The sequence below is a fragment of the Hoplias malabaricus genome, chromosome Y (genome assembly GCF_029633855.1).
Source record: "Hoplias malabaricus isolate fHopMal1 chromosome Y, fHopMal1.hap1, whole genome shotgun sequence".
In the NCBI taxonomy this organism is placed as follows: Eukaryota; Metazoa; Chordata; class Actinopteri; order Characiformes; family Erythrinidae; genus Hoplias; species Hoplias malabaricus.
The window spans coordinates 1,083,162-1,098,313 of NC_089820.1; the positions used below are offsets into that span (position 1 = coordinate 1,083,162).

Consider the following 15,152-nt stretch of genomic DNA (forward strand, 5'->3'; position numbering starts at 1 on the left):
TATTTTGCTCCATCATGCCATGGTAATCCTCTGACTTCAACATTCGTTTAATAATCTAAAGGTCTCCAGTACCAAAGGCAGCACAGCAGTCCCACAACATCATGGAACCTCCAGCTGTATTGTTTTCTGTTCCTAATAAGCTTTGTGATTTGTTCCTATCTGTTCTCTCTGGGTGATAAGAATGACTTGGCTTCACATAGTGCATTTACATAATTCCAGTTGCAGCCTGATTGAAATATGTGGTTGAAATAATGCTTGGTTGATAATGATAAGAGCTTGGTTGATTACTTTTTGGGTAACTATGATTCTTTTAGTTAATTCAAGTAATTGAACTTATTTGTTTTTTAACTGAGCATTCAGTTATTTTACTTAAAATTGTTCATTTAAAAATAGATATATAAATAATTTTTGGGTCTGTTTAGGAACATTGCTGGGTCACATTTTAGATTGTCCATATGGATGGAAATGTATAAAGATGACTCTAGTGTTGAACTAGTGTTGAATGTGCTAATGAAATTTAGCTTGTAGTACATTGTTTTATGTGATGCCTTACACTAGGGCAGGGAAGGTGCTAAATTATAGAAGGTGCTTAAAGAGTGTAATAAAATATTCTCACTATGGTGAAGTAAAAGCTTTTGTTCAAGTTATAGACCGGTTTGAATTTATATATTTAAGTGTTTTTTTTTCTGTGGAAATATTAGGAATTTATTAATGTTTATTATTTTTCACATTGTTTTTTTTAAATCTAGCTTTTGAAATAGGTTGATATATTATCTGCTCTGTCTTATATAAATTGCATGTATGTGGTATTTAAAATGAGTCAGTGTGAGGTAAAGTGATGAATGTGAGAGCTTTTTAGTTTTATGTGTAAAAAGTGAAGCCTATAGGAATAAACCACACATAATGTGATCTTGCTTGCTCTTAGGTTCTCTCAGGTACACAAAAACACACTTATGTGCTTCAGCCGGAACAGGGCCCTCTATACCATCTGTTGTATAGCACTGGAATGAATCCTCACAGCTATATATCACTTGGGAGAGTTAGGTTTTTGTGTGTGTGCGCATGTGACTGATTAATTATGGCAGACATTCGCTGCAGGAATTCTGCTTTCTGCTGATAAAGTTGTGTGTAATAGATGGACCTATATTAGAGATTAAAATCTCATTTCATTTTGTGTATTATGGAGTGTGTGGGTGGGTTTGTGTGAGGAGGTGTTCAGCAACAAGACTCGAATGCCACACAGTTATCCACAAAGAAAATAAAATTCTTTACAATGTTCCATAATAAAGCACTCATATAACTGTGCACACACATTCACAATCAGATTTCATTTGATACAGTAGACTACACTAATGCCTACAGGACCAACGTTGTCTCAGTGACTGAGTTCAGCAGCGGGTCGAGTGGATTTCTCGAAAATAGATCTACTAAACAAAAATAAAAACATTCTCTACATTTAGGATCAACTCTTAAATTCTTGCTAGGTTCTGAGTTTGGTTACTACATGACTTACAAGCTACAATCTATTAGTTAACTATTTGAAGTTTTAGCCAGTTATGTTAGTTGTGTTAAATCCTCTGTTAATATTTGCACTGGGCACGTGGATTATGTGTGGACATTATTCTCTCCTGTCTCATGAGTATTGTTGAGTGTTATGACAGTGAAATATATATTCCTGTACTAGAAAAAGTTACCTCCGTTTGGAAATGATGGCAGTATGTATATCTTGCATTAAGAAAAAAACATTTTTGATTGCCTCACAGTAAATCAAGGCAAGTTTATTTATAGAGCACTTTTCGTACACAATGGCAATTCGAAGTGCTTTACAGAGCAATAAAGAAGAATTACAGTAGAATTTTAAAAAGTAAAAGAAAATAAAAACAATTAAAGTATTACAATGGAATTAAAACAGAATATGTAATTAAATAAAAATGATTAAAAAGCTATTCAGTAAAATTTAAAACAGCTTAAAATAAAAGACAATAAAATAATAAAACAAAAATGACTGTTATTAAAATAGTACTATAAATAAAAAAAATAGATCTACAATTTAATTCAATCTAAGTTCAGTGCTACTCAAAGTCACAGGAGAACAGGGAGGTAAGATAGGATCAGCCCAGTATTTTTTTGTGGTCCCACAGTACAATGTCCTGTCTTACTGTCTGGTGATGTTCCACATTAATAGGTAAATTTGTTTTTTTTTTTTAAGAATGTAAAAGTGGCCAGGAATGTCCACGTACTTAAATCTCAGTGGGTTTCAGCGCGGAGCTGTAACCCTGCTCCATGAGCATTTCATTTTAGTCTTTAAACCACATTAGAACAGTGTTACTGGAACTATAAATTGCATAGGTTTGATGAGAATTAGGTTTTTTCAGATGTGAAGCACTGCTCTTGTTAAACACCAAAGGCTTTTTGATTGCAAATGCTGCCCTCATGTGGATATATTGCAGTCTGATAAACCTGCATCAAACAAGGTGATTTTCATTTACAAAAAATAAATAAATAAATAATAATAAAAAAAAACTGAATCAAAAAGAGCCTGTATAGATTATGTAAAATAGATAAGGGTACAAATGTTTTCTAACTTGAGGAAACCTGTGACAGTATTAACACAGTATAAACAGTATAGCCTATAGGTTTCTTTTATTGTTATATTTTTCATTTTAGCTACTTATTTTTTGTATATAAAGCTTATAAATATTTGATGGAATTAAACTTCCATGGGGCCCTGGGGTGATTCAGTCTTCTGTAAATTTATTTCAGTCCGTATTGACCATGATTGTGTATTACCCTGACGTCCTCTGAGAAAATTACTGACTAAACTACTTGCTGTTTTTCACTGAACTCAGTGGTCGTCTAAATTTTTAATCCTGTCTGGATGTGGATTTCTTCGTTTTAACAGGCAGATCTCAGCTCACTTTGGATAAAATAGTAATATGAGCACTCCTGCACACAGTATTTAGCCTCTGAGTGCATATTTCCAAAGATACTGCCAAAAAACCTTTTCAGAGCAATAGGAAAATGTAAGAGTTACTTACTACCAGGGTACCAAACATCACCTGGCCGAGCAATATCAGGATTAAAAAAAAATAAGAGAAAATACCTCTTCTATGCCATCCTGATCCAGCGATAAAATGAGAGAGAAAAAAATAGATCACACAGGCTCTCTTTTCATTTGTGATCATGTGACAATGCGATAAAAACGGATAATGTCTGAGTTTAATCACAGAGGAGTCGTGTAAAACCTTTATTCCTTGAAAAAGTAAAAAAAAAAAAGATTTTTTTCCATAGCAATTACTTTGTATATATGCATCATGTTATATACGTTCTTTTTTTTATTGAAGTTCCCTTGTAACTTAGAGTTAAGAAATGTATTATTGTTAGACTAAAAATAGATATAGAATGTAAAGCAGAAATATTGCAAAATTCACATCATCATTGCCTTCTTAGTTTTCTAATATTTCTTGTTTTTTCTAGCTTAAATGGTGAAACCTTTTCATTAAGGCTTTCCTGTTGCACCATGTAAGGTAGTGATGTCACATCACTGATCACAATATCAGAGCTATTCAAGACTTTTTTAAACTGATCAGCATTGGCTTTATTGATCATAAACCAATCCTTTGTTTTACATCAGCAATCACAGTGCTGACATATTTTACAGGGTAGTATTTGTGTGTGTGTGTGTGTGTGTGTGTGTGTGTGTGTGTGGAGCACAGCTGCCATGTTAGTGTGGAGCCTCTCCAATCCTGTGGGGGCAGTACATCACCATGACCTCTTTAGAACTGTGCTTATTGTGTATTCATGGGTTTGCTGAGGCTGCATTCTCTCCTTAGAAAAAGGTGGTAGAGCAACTGAGGAGAGATTTGCTGGTGAAGCAGGAGTCAGCGGAGATCAGGCTCCAGACGCAGACACAGCTCCCCCTGCAGACTGAGGGGAAGACTACCACCTTGGTCTCCAGTCAAAGCCAGAGCCTTCCTCCACCTCACCTCAGTGCTCCACAGGTGCAGTGGCTTAATGTATTTACTATTACATGTCTTTTTGAAGTTCTTAATTAGTAAAGTTTGCATTCATGTAAACTATTATTGAGGTGTTCATATTGGTTCTTAAAGGTACAATGACATTTAGCTGTGAAACCTACGGTTTTGTGTCTTTCATTAAATCGTGTTTGTATTTAGCTAGAGCACAGCTCATTTTTGTAGTATAAACCAATTATGGATGCATGACTGAAATCAGATTTGATGGCAGATTTTTTGCTCCAAACAAAAGATTGTTAATAACAACTATAGACTAGAAAAAAAAATGTGTATAATAATTGTGCAAACAATATATCCTGTTCAGTAATTCATGTTAAATATTTGTGTTGTGACATGCTGTGTGTGAACTGGAATTAGGACATTTAGAAAAGTGAATATCAGGTAATAAATTATTCCTACTTGCCTAAAAGTTGCCTACTCAATGATCAATTATAACTGACCCACGTGCCTGCTGTATGTACTCCTTAAATCGGCCTACTGTGGAACTCCTGTATGATTTCGAGGGTTAAAACCACTGTCCACTAATTTCCATACTTTTCTTCTAATCAGTAACTGCATGTTTTCTTATGTTTTATTTCTTACGTTGGATTGGAGCTGGGTAGGACTGATCAGTCAGGAACAAGTAGGTTAGAAATATGTTTACTTTTATACTAGTTATTATATTTACTTCACTTATTCACACTTAAGCCTTCCAGCTCATTCACTATAGCTATAGCTTATTCAGACTCTATTATTTATTTAGTTATTTATTAACAGGGGAATGATTCTGTTTATATATTTTATCTCACTGATAAAATTCAAGCATTAAAGACAGCATCAAAAAAGGCAGCACCTTGCTGACATTCTTGCTCCCAAAAGTGGCATGCACCTCTTTCTGCCCAGCATTTGGAATACTGGGTTTACAGGGTACACACAATGTCAAAGGGGTACATGCTACAGTGTTGTAGCTGACTCTTTCCTCTCAAAAGCAGCAGGGGTGCTCAAACCCAGATTAGCTTCAGGGGATTTTGTTTGTTTGTTTGTTTGTTTTTGTTTTTGTTTTCTCTCCCCATCTAGGTTGTCATTGGTAGCATGGTTCAACACCGCTACTGACCTTGTTTTGTTTGAGTTGCATTTATGACTCCACTGTCAATCATTCTGTGATTTGATGATTTTGCAGTTCTGAGCAGGCATCGGTAGGGGTTGTTTTCAAGATTTTAAATATTATAATAATGCATTACAGAGCAATTGCTAATTTCACAGATAGTTTCAAAGGACAACTCAGTTTTCTAGCAGTTTGGCTCCAACAAGGAATATCTGTGAATATCCACATTGTTTTAATAAAGGCCATGTTTGTAGTTTGTCTGTGTTATAATGTTCTCACCCTCTCTCCCTCTCACTGTCCGTCTCTGTTTGTGTGTAGAATTCAGTGAGCGTGACTCCAGTCATTGCCACTAAGACACTACCTCTGGTGCTGAGAGCTGCCACGCCCACCACACCTATTGCCATGATGCCAACACCAACCATTGCCATGGTTACCACCCTCACAAACACACCCCTTCCCAGCCTTCCAAATTCGGACCCTCAGAGTTCTCCTGTCAGCCTCCAATCATCCAGCAAGTCAACCAATCAGGGAACAGAACCTGTGCGGATAGTTCCGAAAAACACCATTGTTGTAAGTAAAATGTATCTTTTGTTAAGCAGCAATGATACAATTTCTTTGATACAAATGTTATTATGTGATGTGTATAATTTCAATATTTTTACTTCTGTACTGTTGCTCTTCAGTACTTAGGTGTATACTACAAAAAACAAGTTAAAACACTGCAGTTTCATTTTGACCTCACTGATATTGGAAGGTGTTACTAAAATTTGAATAGAATTTCAATATACAGGTGACTATAGATTCTTATAAATCCATGTATGATCCAGTCTCTCAAAAGATTCTGTTTAAAAACTCCTATCACCTGGTACATCTTCAAACAGAAAGTAGTAGTGGTGTTTATTGTTGTCTCAGTATGTCTCTCTCTCTATCACTTGGAGTAAATGGGCAGTCTTGTCACAGGTTCAGGCCACCACTCAGCCAATCAAAGTTCCACAGTTTGTCCCGCCCACCAGACAGACAGCTAGACCAGCCTCTCTACCACAGGTTTGTTCCCATGGAAACCTCTCAGCCCCTGCCCCTCCCTGACTGGCGTGTAGAGAGTCTGTCGCTGCTGTGACTGTGTATGTGTGTGGCTTTTTTTTGCTCAGAACTGCTGGACCAAAGCTTTGCTGTTCCTGCATGGACCCGTTTCATGTTTGCAAAGAAAACTCACTACCTGAAGCAGCATCTCTGCTGACCTCAGTTCAGTCTTAAGATTATTAGGTAAAACCTTTCTTGGATTGTTTAATTTTGCACTCTTTCAATCAGGGGTTCTCAACCTGACTGCTGACAGGACAAAACCCACAAGGAGTTTTTAAAGATTGAAGGGGCTGTTGGTGTTACATATGTATTCCAGCTTGATTCAACATCAAAAAATTGAATAACCTCAGGTTTTATAGACTACAAATAACATTTAAACAGCTTTGAAAATCTGAGTGTGAGGACAAAAAAGGTTTTGCAAGACCACTGAATAGAATAGTGCAAGCAGTGAGAGTTTAAGCACACGCAGCACAAATCTGAGTGAGTTGTCTATTTATTCATTCATTCATTCATTCATTCATTATCTGTAACCCTTATCCAATTCAGGGTCGCGGTGGGTCCAGAGCCTACCTGGAATCATTGGGCGCAAGGAACACACCCTGGAGGGGGCGCCAGTCCTTCACAGGGCAACACAGACACACACACACACACACACACACTTTTGAGTTGCCAATCCACCTACCAACGTGTGTTTTTGGACTGTGGCACCCGGAGGAAACCCACGCAGACACGGGGAGAACACACCAACTCCTCACAGACTGTCACCCGGAGCGGGAATCGAACCCACAACCTCCAGGCCCCTGGAGCTGTGTGACTGCGACACCTACCTGCTGCACCACCGTGCCGCCCCCTATTTATTTATTTATTTATTTATTCATTTATTTATTTGTTAAGGAGAGCAATGAAACTTAAAGCGCTTCATTAATAGTGCTCTCACATTTTAAATTAAAATGACAAGAAAACACGGGATCACACAGACATGTGCACTTAAGATGCAACATGGACTTTCATGAGAAAGTTGTGGATTGTGTCTTCACTTTAATCCAGAAAGACAGGGCACAATTGCAATAATAATTAAGTGAATTTATTTGTTTAAATTGAAAAATAAAGTAATGGTAACATTTTCAAAAATTGAATTCAGCTAATTTTGGTACCGGTCCCGTCCTGGTGGTTGGCAACCTCTGATCTAATCTAAATAGTTCACTTTAGAACACACTCAATAGTGATATTTAGTCTTTTGAAATGAATAGTGGGGGGATTGAAGTGTATTAGTAATATATTAAATGGAAACCAGTGAGTTCTTTTTTTTTTTTTTTTTAATTGGCAATAATGCTGTTTCTGTGAGAAAGGTCCGTAGTGCAGTAGCTTTGCTGTGGGTCATTAACTGTACCTAATTTGGGTGTCTGTATTCTTGGCAGCATCTGTTACCTTCTTCAGTGCTAACCTATAAACCTAACCTCTAACCTTTTGCATTGCCTACCTCCTGACCTCAACCCAAACACAAAATTCAAACCTGACCCCTAGTAGGATCTTTCTCATACAGGTCTGAGAGTGGGGTGATAATCATGTGATGTAGCAAGAGGCTGGTTTGAATTGCATGAGTGATTCATTACTGGCTTTGTGTACCCAACCATGTTTTGAATTTTGTTTCAAGAATATTCTTATGCATTAAAAGGCCATCCTTTCAGTGGTTTTCAGGGTAACCAGGTTCTGTTCTTTACTGAGTCTTCAAATTTGATAAAGCTTTAACAAACTGTTTCTTTACTATACAATGCTGAATGTTATTAGGACTCAAACTAAGTTTGCATTATATATAGGGATATATACACTATATTGCCAAAAGTATTCACCCACCCATCCAAAAAAATTAATTCAGGGGTTTCAATCACTTCCATGGCAACAGGTGTATAAAACCAGCAGCTAAGCAGTGACAGAATGGGCTCAGTGAATTCTAGTATGGTACTGCGATTGGACGCCACCTGTGCAAGTCCATTCTTGAAATGTCCTTGCTACTGTCAGTGGTCATCAAGTGGCCCAATATCATCTTAAACCCTATGGATTAAGAACGGGATGTCACTGAAGTTCATATGCATGCAAAGGCAAATACAAAGTGAATACTTTTGGCAATATAGTGTGTGTGTGTGTGTGTGTGTGTATGTGTGTGTGTGTGTGTGTTTGTATATATATATATCAACCATAACATTGCGACTATCTTTTGTTTCTACACCCACTAGTACTCTGAGTTCCACTGACCATACAATTACTGTAGTCCATTTGTTGCTCTGTATAATTTCACCCTGTTCTTTAATGATCAGGACCCCCAGAGGACCACAAAACACACTAACACACAATCACTGCAGTGCAGAGAATGGTCCACCCCCCAAATCATGCTTGCACTGTGGTGGTCTTGTGAGAGTGACCATTGAAGAACAGGGTGAAAGGAGGGAAATAAAATATACAGAGCAACAAATGGACTATAGTCTGAAATTATAAAACTTCAAAGGCCTCCAGAATGGTCAGTGGAACTCAGAGAATGGACACTGAATTTAGAGACAAGAAGGTGGTCATTATATTATGGTTTGTGTGTGTGTGTGTGTGTGTAAATAGCTGTTTCCCACAGTATTCAGTACATTAGTAGAAGTATCTCAAAGTGAATTTAAATTATTTTCATGATTTCACAAAACATTAGGTTTATTTTTCCATCAAAAAACAGTACTGAAGTTTCACTTGGTCTTTGCTTTAACTGAAATTTCTAGGGGTCTGTTCTTGTCCCATGTCAAATTCTGGACTTTGCCCAGTCCATACTTCTGGTTTAAAACCTTTACTCATCGATATGCTGAGTATTATTCCTGTGACTGGGAGCTCCAGCTTTATTGTGTGGCAGCACATCATGAATTACCAGAGGCTCATCATAAACATTCGAAACTAAATCATACAAACAAATGTTCTTAAAAAATATTTATTTTACGTTAATGAGAATTTGAACACATTGCATGAATAGTGTTAGTAATGAGTAGACAAAGATGGTGTTTTCAACTGGATTGCGACATGTCTCATTAGGGGCCTGTCATCCAGACTAATCACATAGTTTGGCTGCTTACCCATAGAGGCTTGTGGGAAATTTTGTCCTCTGGCCATAAGTGATCCTGGCCCTGTGACACTTGGTGTACCAGATACTGGCTCTCTGACCAAGCTGGTCACATGGAGTCTCACATTTTTGGATCATCACATTTTTGTTGTTGTTGTTTCAAGCTAACTGTGGTAGAGAGTGTTTCATGTAAAGGCTAAAAGAGACTATGCTACCAGTCAAAAGTTTGAGCACATATGTTTTTCAACTATTTATCAGAAGTGTATAAGTGTTAAATTCATGACAGCCAGGAGCTGTTCACACTAGAAAGTGACAAATCAACATGCAACCAGTCATTTTCTATGAGAGTAGGCAATCTGTAGCCTCAATTTGACTGCGACAGATTGACTAGATACAAATGACGTTTTCTCTACTTTATGCAAGTGAGTTGTGACACAGAGACACACAAATGATACACACTGATTCCAACATCAGAGAGACATCTTCTGGGGCACCTACATTGTACATCCCCCATATGCAACTTGACAAGCTGCCTGAAATACATTCACAAGAGACATACATGGGTCATTATGATCAGCGTTTCACCTTCTAGTGTGGTTGAGTTTCCTAACACTAACATACTAATGATTTGGGCAAGCCATAGAGTTTAAAATAGTTTAAAAGGAAATTCACCCCAAGCAAGAGAATTTTTTCTAGAACCTAAACCAAGGCTGAAAGTTGTTTTCAACAAGTTTGCTCAAACGGACTGGTAAAGAATGTGGTGTATTATCTTATTTTTGTAAGAAAGGTGCTACATACTGCATATATTAAAAGAAGTTGTATTATGCAGCATTGAAGTACTCTCAACCTCAGATATCAACCAAAACCTGTCAACACTGATGGTTCTTGCATGCACAAACCTGTATTTTATGTGCTTAATGTTTTAATAACTCAAGCCCTATTTAAAGCCTGATTTAAATCCCACTTTCTGTTATTTGGTGACTAATGGCATATATGCCAGTCTGTGACATTTTTTGTCTCTCTTTTTCTCTGTTTCTCTTAATTCAATTATCTGAGCAGGTAATGCCCAAACCTCCGGCTTCTGTAACTCCAGCGACCTTGCAGCCAATCTTGGCCTCCCCTCAATCTATACAGCAGCCTGTTCTCCTGACAGCTAAACTGAGTTCTGCTTTGCTGCCCTCCTCTGGACCAGTCCATCAGCTTCATATCTTCAGCCCTCAGCCTAGTCCTGCGATTACTCAGCCCGGCTCCAACAACACCCAGCCTATCCATGGTGTAACCCAGCCATGCCCTAATAATACACAACCTGGCCCTAACATCATCCAGTCCTGTCCCAGCATCACCATGACACTCAACACCAATATAAGCCAGTTCAACACTAGCAGCACACTGCACAATAGTACACAGCTGCCCAGTATCCTCATCTCCCCCAAGTTCAGCCAGCCCCAAGCTGCAGCATCTGACCAACCCAACAATAACTCTTCCAGCACAGATATACATCCTGCCGCTCGGAGCCTTAACACTTGCCCAGATGTCCTGGTAAGTGCATACAAGAAAATAATGTTTTTTGGGTTTTTTTAATGGAAGGTGTACAAGATACATTTTAGTCAAACCTGAACGTATCTGAGAAATGCCACCAGAGAAATTTCTGTCCAAATCTTACCAGACCGGAACTGCCTCATTAAGTTTAGAGTAAAAGTAAGAAAAAGAGTGTGAGGCACCATGTGAGAACCTGGATATGAAATAGGGGTGGGTGGTATGGCCCTAAAAATACATCACGATATTTCAGGGTATTTTGGTGATAACAATATTCTTGGCGATATGAAAAATCACAGAAAAATACTTTTTATAATTTCAAGAACACACTATTGAAACAAAATCTATGTTGTACTAATATTGATGATAGTAAATTAAATATATTTAATATATATCAATAGTATTACATGATTACATTTATTAAAAAGTTTTATTTAACAACAAAATTAACAAACATTTAAAACTTGTAACAAACATTTAAAACTTGTAAGTTACATTGTAACTTACCAAGATTCTGATTTTGTATAAAACAACACTGTAGCATATAAATCTATCACACAACCAAAGTGCAGAAAATTCTGTCTGCATATAAACAGCAAATGTAAGCAATTATACAAAAAGTAACTTTAAAACTTTACAATAAATAACAAAACAAACACAGAATAGTTGATATGCTATTCATTACATTATTCATGAGTCATTACATAAACAAGTCATATTGATTTTTTTAATATAATTTTAAAAATTATGATATTGTCACGAATGATAAGATATGTCACAACCTTAATATGAAATTTGGTTATTCAACCATTCACATTGTTTTATAGCTTTGATCTGATTTAGATAATAACATATAACAGCTCATCTGTTTTATTTTTTCATTATTGGACGTTGGAGTGTAAATATATCAATTATATCCATTCAAAATCAAATCTTCAACACAAAGTGTGAGACACTTAAAATGGGCTGAATACTATGATTGATCCAGATACTCATAGCACATAGTAAGATATAATTTAAGCTGTTAATTAAATATATTCCCAGTCTGCAATGCACTGGAGAGCAGCTATTGATGGACCTGTCTAGTTTTGTAGCATAAGGACTGGCTGGTGTTAACACATTTTTATACAGTTTGCTTATTTCTTTATTTCTTTGCCTTAAGATGTGATGTAATTAGCAGTGGAACTGCAGTTGAAGTTGAAGTATATTTATGAAGTTACTTAGACAGTCAGGGAACAAATCTGGGAAATTTGGAGGCAGAAAAACTACACTATTTTTAAATTTATAATATTTAAAAAGACCTTTTCAGTACATTTGTGCATTTAATGTGGATAGCTGGAGTTTCTACCCCACAAACTGAAACAAGAAAACCCAGTCAGAAATACCGATTTTAAAATTGTGCTGATTTTAGAATTGTCCTACCTCATCTGAGTATCTTCAGTAACAGTCCTAATGACTAGTGGTACATGCTGTTTAGCGGTCCATTGGTTTTAGCTCAGTTTGTTTTAAAATAAATTTTATCAAAATGAGTTCTGTTTTATTAAAGGAAGGATTTTGTAATGAGATTAAACGGTTTTTTGTTTCAGATACCTGTAGCAGTGGACAAGGTAGAGCCAAAGACATCATCTTCCAGTCCAACACCTCGCCCAGCTACACTGCAGTCACCTGTCCCCTCCTCCACGGTGTCAATTCCCCATACTCTAACAAACACAAATAACACTCCAGTTTCGCAGACCCCTACACCTAAACGCCAAGAAAACCCAATAGTAAGTGGTAAAATTTTCTTTCCTGTATACATTCTATAGTAGTACTACTAATAATTAGTTGTAGAAGGTTGTTGCTCTGTTAGTTTTGTATTATAAATAGCATATTTTGCAAAATGTGATTTAAATATTTTGTACAATACAGAAAGGAGTTATTTGGATTATGAGCCCAGTTCCTGAAAATGTGTTGTTTGGTTTCTGTATTATTTCTTTAATTATTATTATTATTATTTTTTTAAGAAATTGTTTATGCTTCTTGTTAAATATTTAGTTTATTTTCTCTATATATACATTTTATTTTGTCACTGGTCACTGTCAAAAACAAATGCATCCCAAAATTAGTTTTATTATATATTTTATTTAATACATTTTATAATTACCGCAGCAAATTGTGCGGTGGTTCTGAATTATTTATATTAACCTTAAACTTTGTAGCATAAACATTAGAGATACAGAACTAAGGTTCTTGTTGGACACTATATTTAACTTTCATAGAAACTTTCACAGCTGTACAATTGGCCCTCAGGGCTACAACTGAGGATTGGTTCCAGGACCTCCTGCAGATACTAACATCTGCAGACAGTCAAGTCCATTATAAACATGGCATAGTGTTTGCATATAACCGACACACTTGTTCCTGTATACTTCAAATAATGTATCTATTATTAATAATATCTAATATAGTGTAAATCATTGCTATACTATATCTTTTGTTATTTACAAACGATGACGAAGAATGTTTGTACATATTCAGAACAGATGCATGTAGCAAACAAAAATGACAAAGAGTACACAATCATTTGATTTGCACTGAGTCAGATTAGTGTCTGGCACTTGGAAATTCAAGAATTTTTAGAACTTTTTCTTTTTTTTGTGGTGGATCTGTAATGTGAACTTTTTTTCGTATTTATTGAACAACTCTAGGTTTGCAGCTAGGTTGTACACCAGTGGATATCTAGCATACTGAGTGAGGAAAAATACAAACTGAAATTATAGAGTACACATCTGTTGGCTCATCTGGTATATTTTTGATGACATTTTGCATAGAATTACAGTATAGTTGTTTTTATATAAACTACAAGACAATGAACAGTACCATTAACAGTGGGCTATCTGCACAGTGAGTTATAATTTAAAAACTGTAACTTAACAGTTATTGTTTATTAAACTCTGAATCTTCACCAAAAAAGCTCATGTTTTGGTGGAACATAATGAAATCTGTCACTGACGGATTAGCTCAGTTCTTCTGATTTAGCGTCGCAGCTAGCAAAGTTTCACTCTGAAATACTTGATTACACAAATATGTGCCATCATAGGTGCTGTTATTGTAGGTTGTTTTTCTTTGCTTATAGTATGAGTATTATGAATACTGAATTCTATAACATTTTTGGAATTCAGTATATTGTTCAATAATTATTTTACCTGTAGTTGTGTGTGTTTTTGATTAGTTAGCCACAGTAATGATTTAACAAGGGTGTTTGATGAAAAAAATACTTTGTAATTTTTGTAGAGGAAGCTTGAAGCATTCATTTCACATATTCTTGTATTATAAGAAGAGAATTTACTGCTATAATTTTGGATAGAATTTCGAGAGCTTAGGGGACTTCTGAGCAGTGGCTGTTTTAAGTTTTGTTAAAAGGAAGCAGGACTGGCAGATAGAACTGAAAAGGCACCCTTTGTCACCCAATACAGAATGTAAAGGAAAGAAAGATATAGACCAAAAAAAGAGCAGCTTTAAGAACAACCCTATCTATTGGTTACTCCATATTTTGTTTTGGAGCAAGGTGAACTCATAGCATGAAACTGTTTGATTGAAGGATGGGAAAAAACTCTGAGGACTCTTTGTGTTAGCGTTCTGGATGGCTCTTGTTTTTGGACAGTGAAATTTTGTTGAATTATTGATGAGGTTTTTTTTTTATTTGTTTTGTAAATGGTTGGTGTTACTGATCTGTATGCTCCAGTTAAGTCTGTCAAATTCTCATGTCTGCAGTTGAGGTGTCAAAAGCTGACCTACAGTAAAATGTTCTGTTTTTTTTTTTACAGAAACTGGCCTTCATGGTGTCTCTTGGTCTTGTAACTCATGACTATCTGGAAGGTGAGTATTCATTATGTATATATGGGTTTTGTTTGTTTGTTTTTTCCATATATTCAGGTGCATAGAACCTCATGCTCATAGCAATTCACATCACATACATACTCAAGCAAATTTAGGATTTGCACCACAAGCTGCTCTATTTCACATGTACTGACATGTGTCTCTCTCACATAAACACGATATTTACATCGGTGGCAAATGACTCTTGGGACTTCATCTGATGTTGAGCTTGGTGAATGTGCGTAATCGAATAAAGTTATGTTGACTGCATTGTAAAACCCATATATCACTTATAATATACACTGGACCCTGTTATTACAACCATAAAATGTAACTTTGGTGGTACTCTAGCCGTATAAACACACAGCAACTGTCAGAAAAGCACTTATTACCAGAACCAATGTCTGATGGTAAAAAGTGAGCTAATCCAGCTAAAGTAAGCAGGCACTACAACTCACCCTCGTTCATCAAT

At 36.2% G+C, this 15,152-nt stretch overlaps 1 protein-coding gene across 4 annotated transcripts in view; it reads left to right on the forward strand.

The window, feature by feature from the left end:
* LOC136678201 (PHD finger protein 21A-like) overlaps positions 1 to 15,152 on the forward strand; it is a 55,840-nt gene that overhangs the window by 28,384 nt on the left and 12,304 nt on the right. For 2 of the 4 annotated variants that reach the window (XM_066656149.1, XM_066656150.1), the window contains 6 exons: positions 3,834 to 4,001; positions 5,437 to 5,688; positions 6,079 to 6,162; positions 10,346 to 10,825; positions 12,409 to 12,588; positions 14,629 to 14,680. In XM_066656149.1, coding sequence (XP_066512246.1) covers positions 3,834 to 4,001; positions 5,437 to 5,688; positions 6,079 to 6,162; positions 10,346 to 10,825; positions 12,409 to 12,588; positions 14,629 to 14,680 — 1,216 coding nt within the window. Of the gene's footprint in view, positions 1 to 3,715; positions 3,806 to 3,833; positions 4,002 to 5,436; positions 5,689 to 6,078; positions 6,163 to 10,345; positions 10,826 to 12,408; positions 12,589 to 14,628; positions 14,681 to 15,152 lie in introns of those variants that run through there. The other 2 variants (XM_066656152.1, XM_066656151.1) reach the window with 2 other exon arrangements.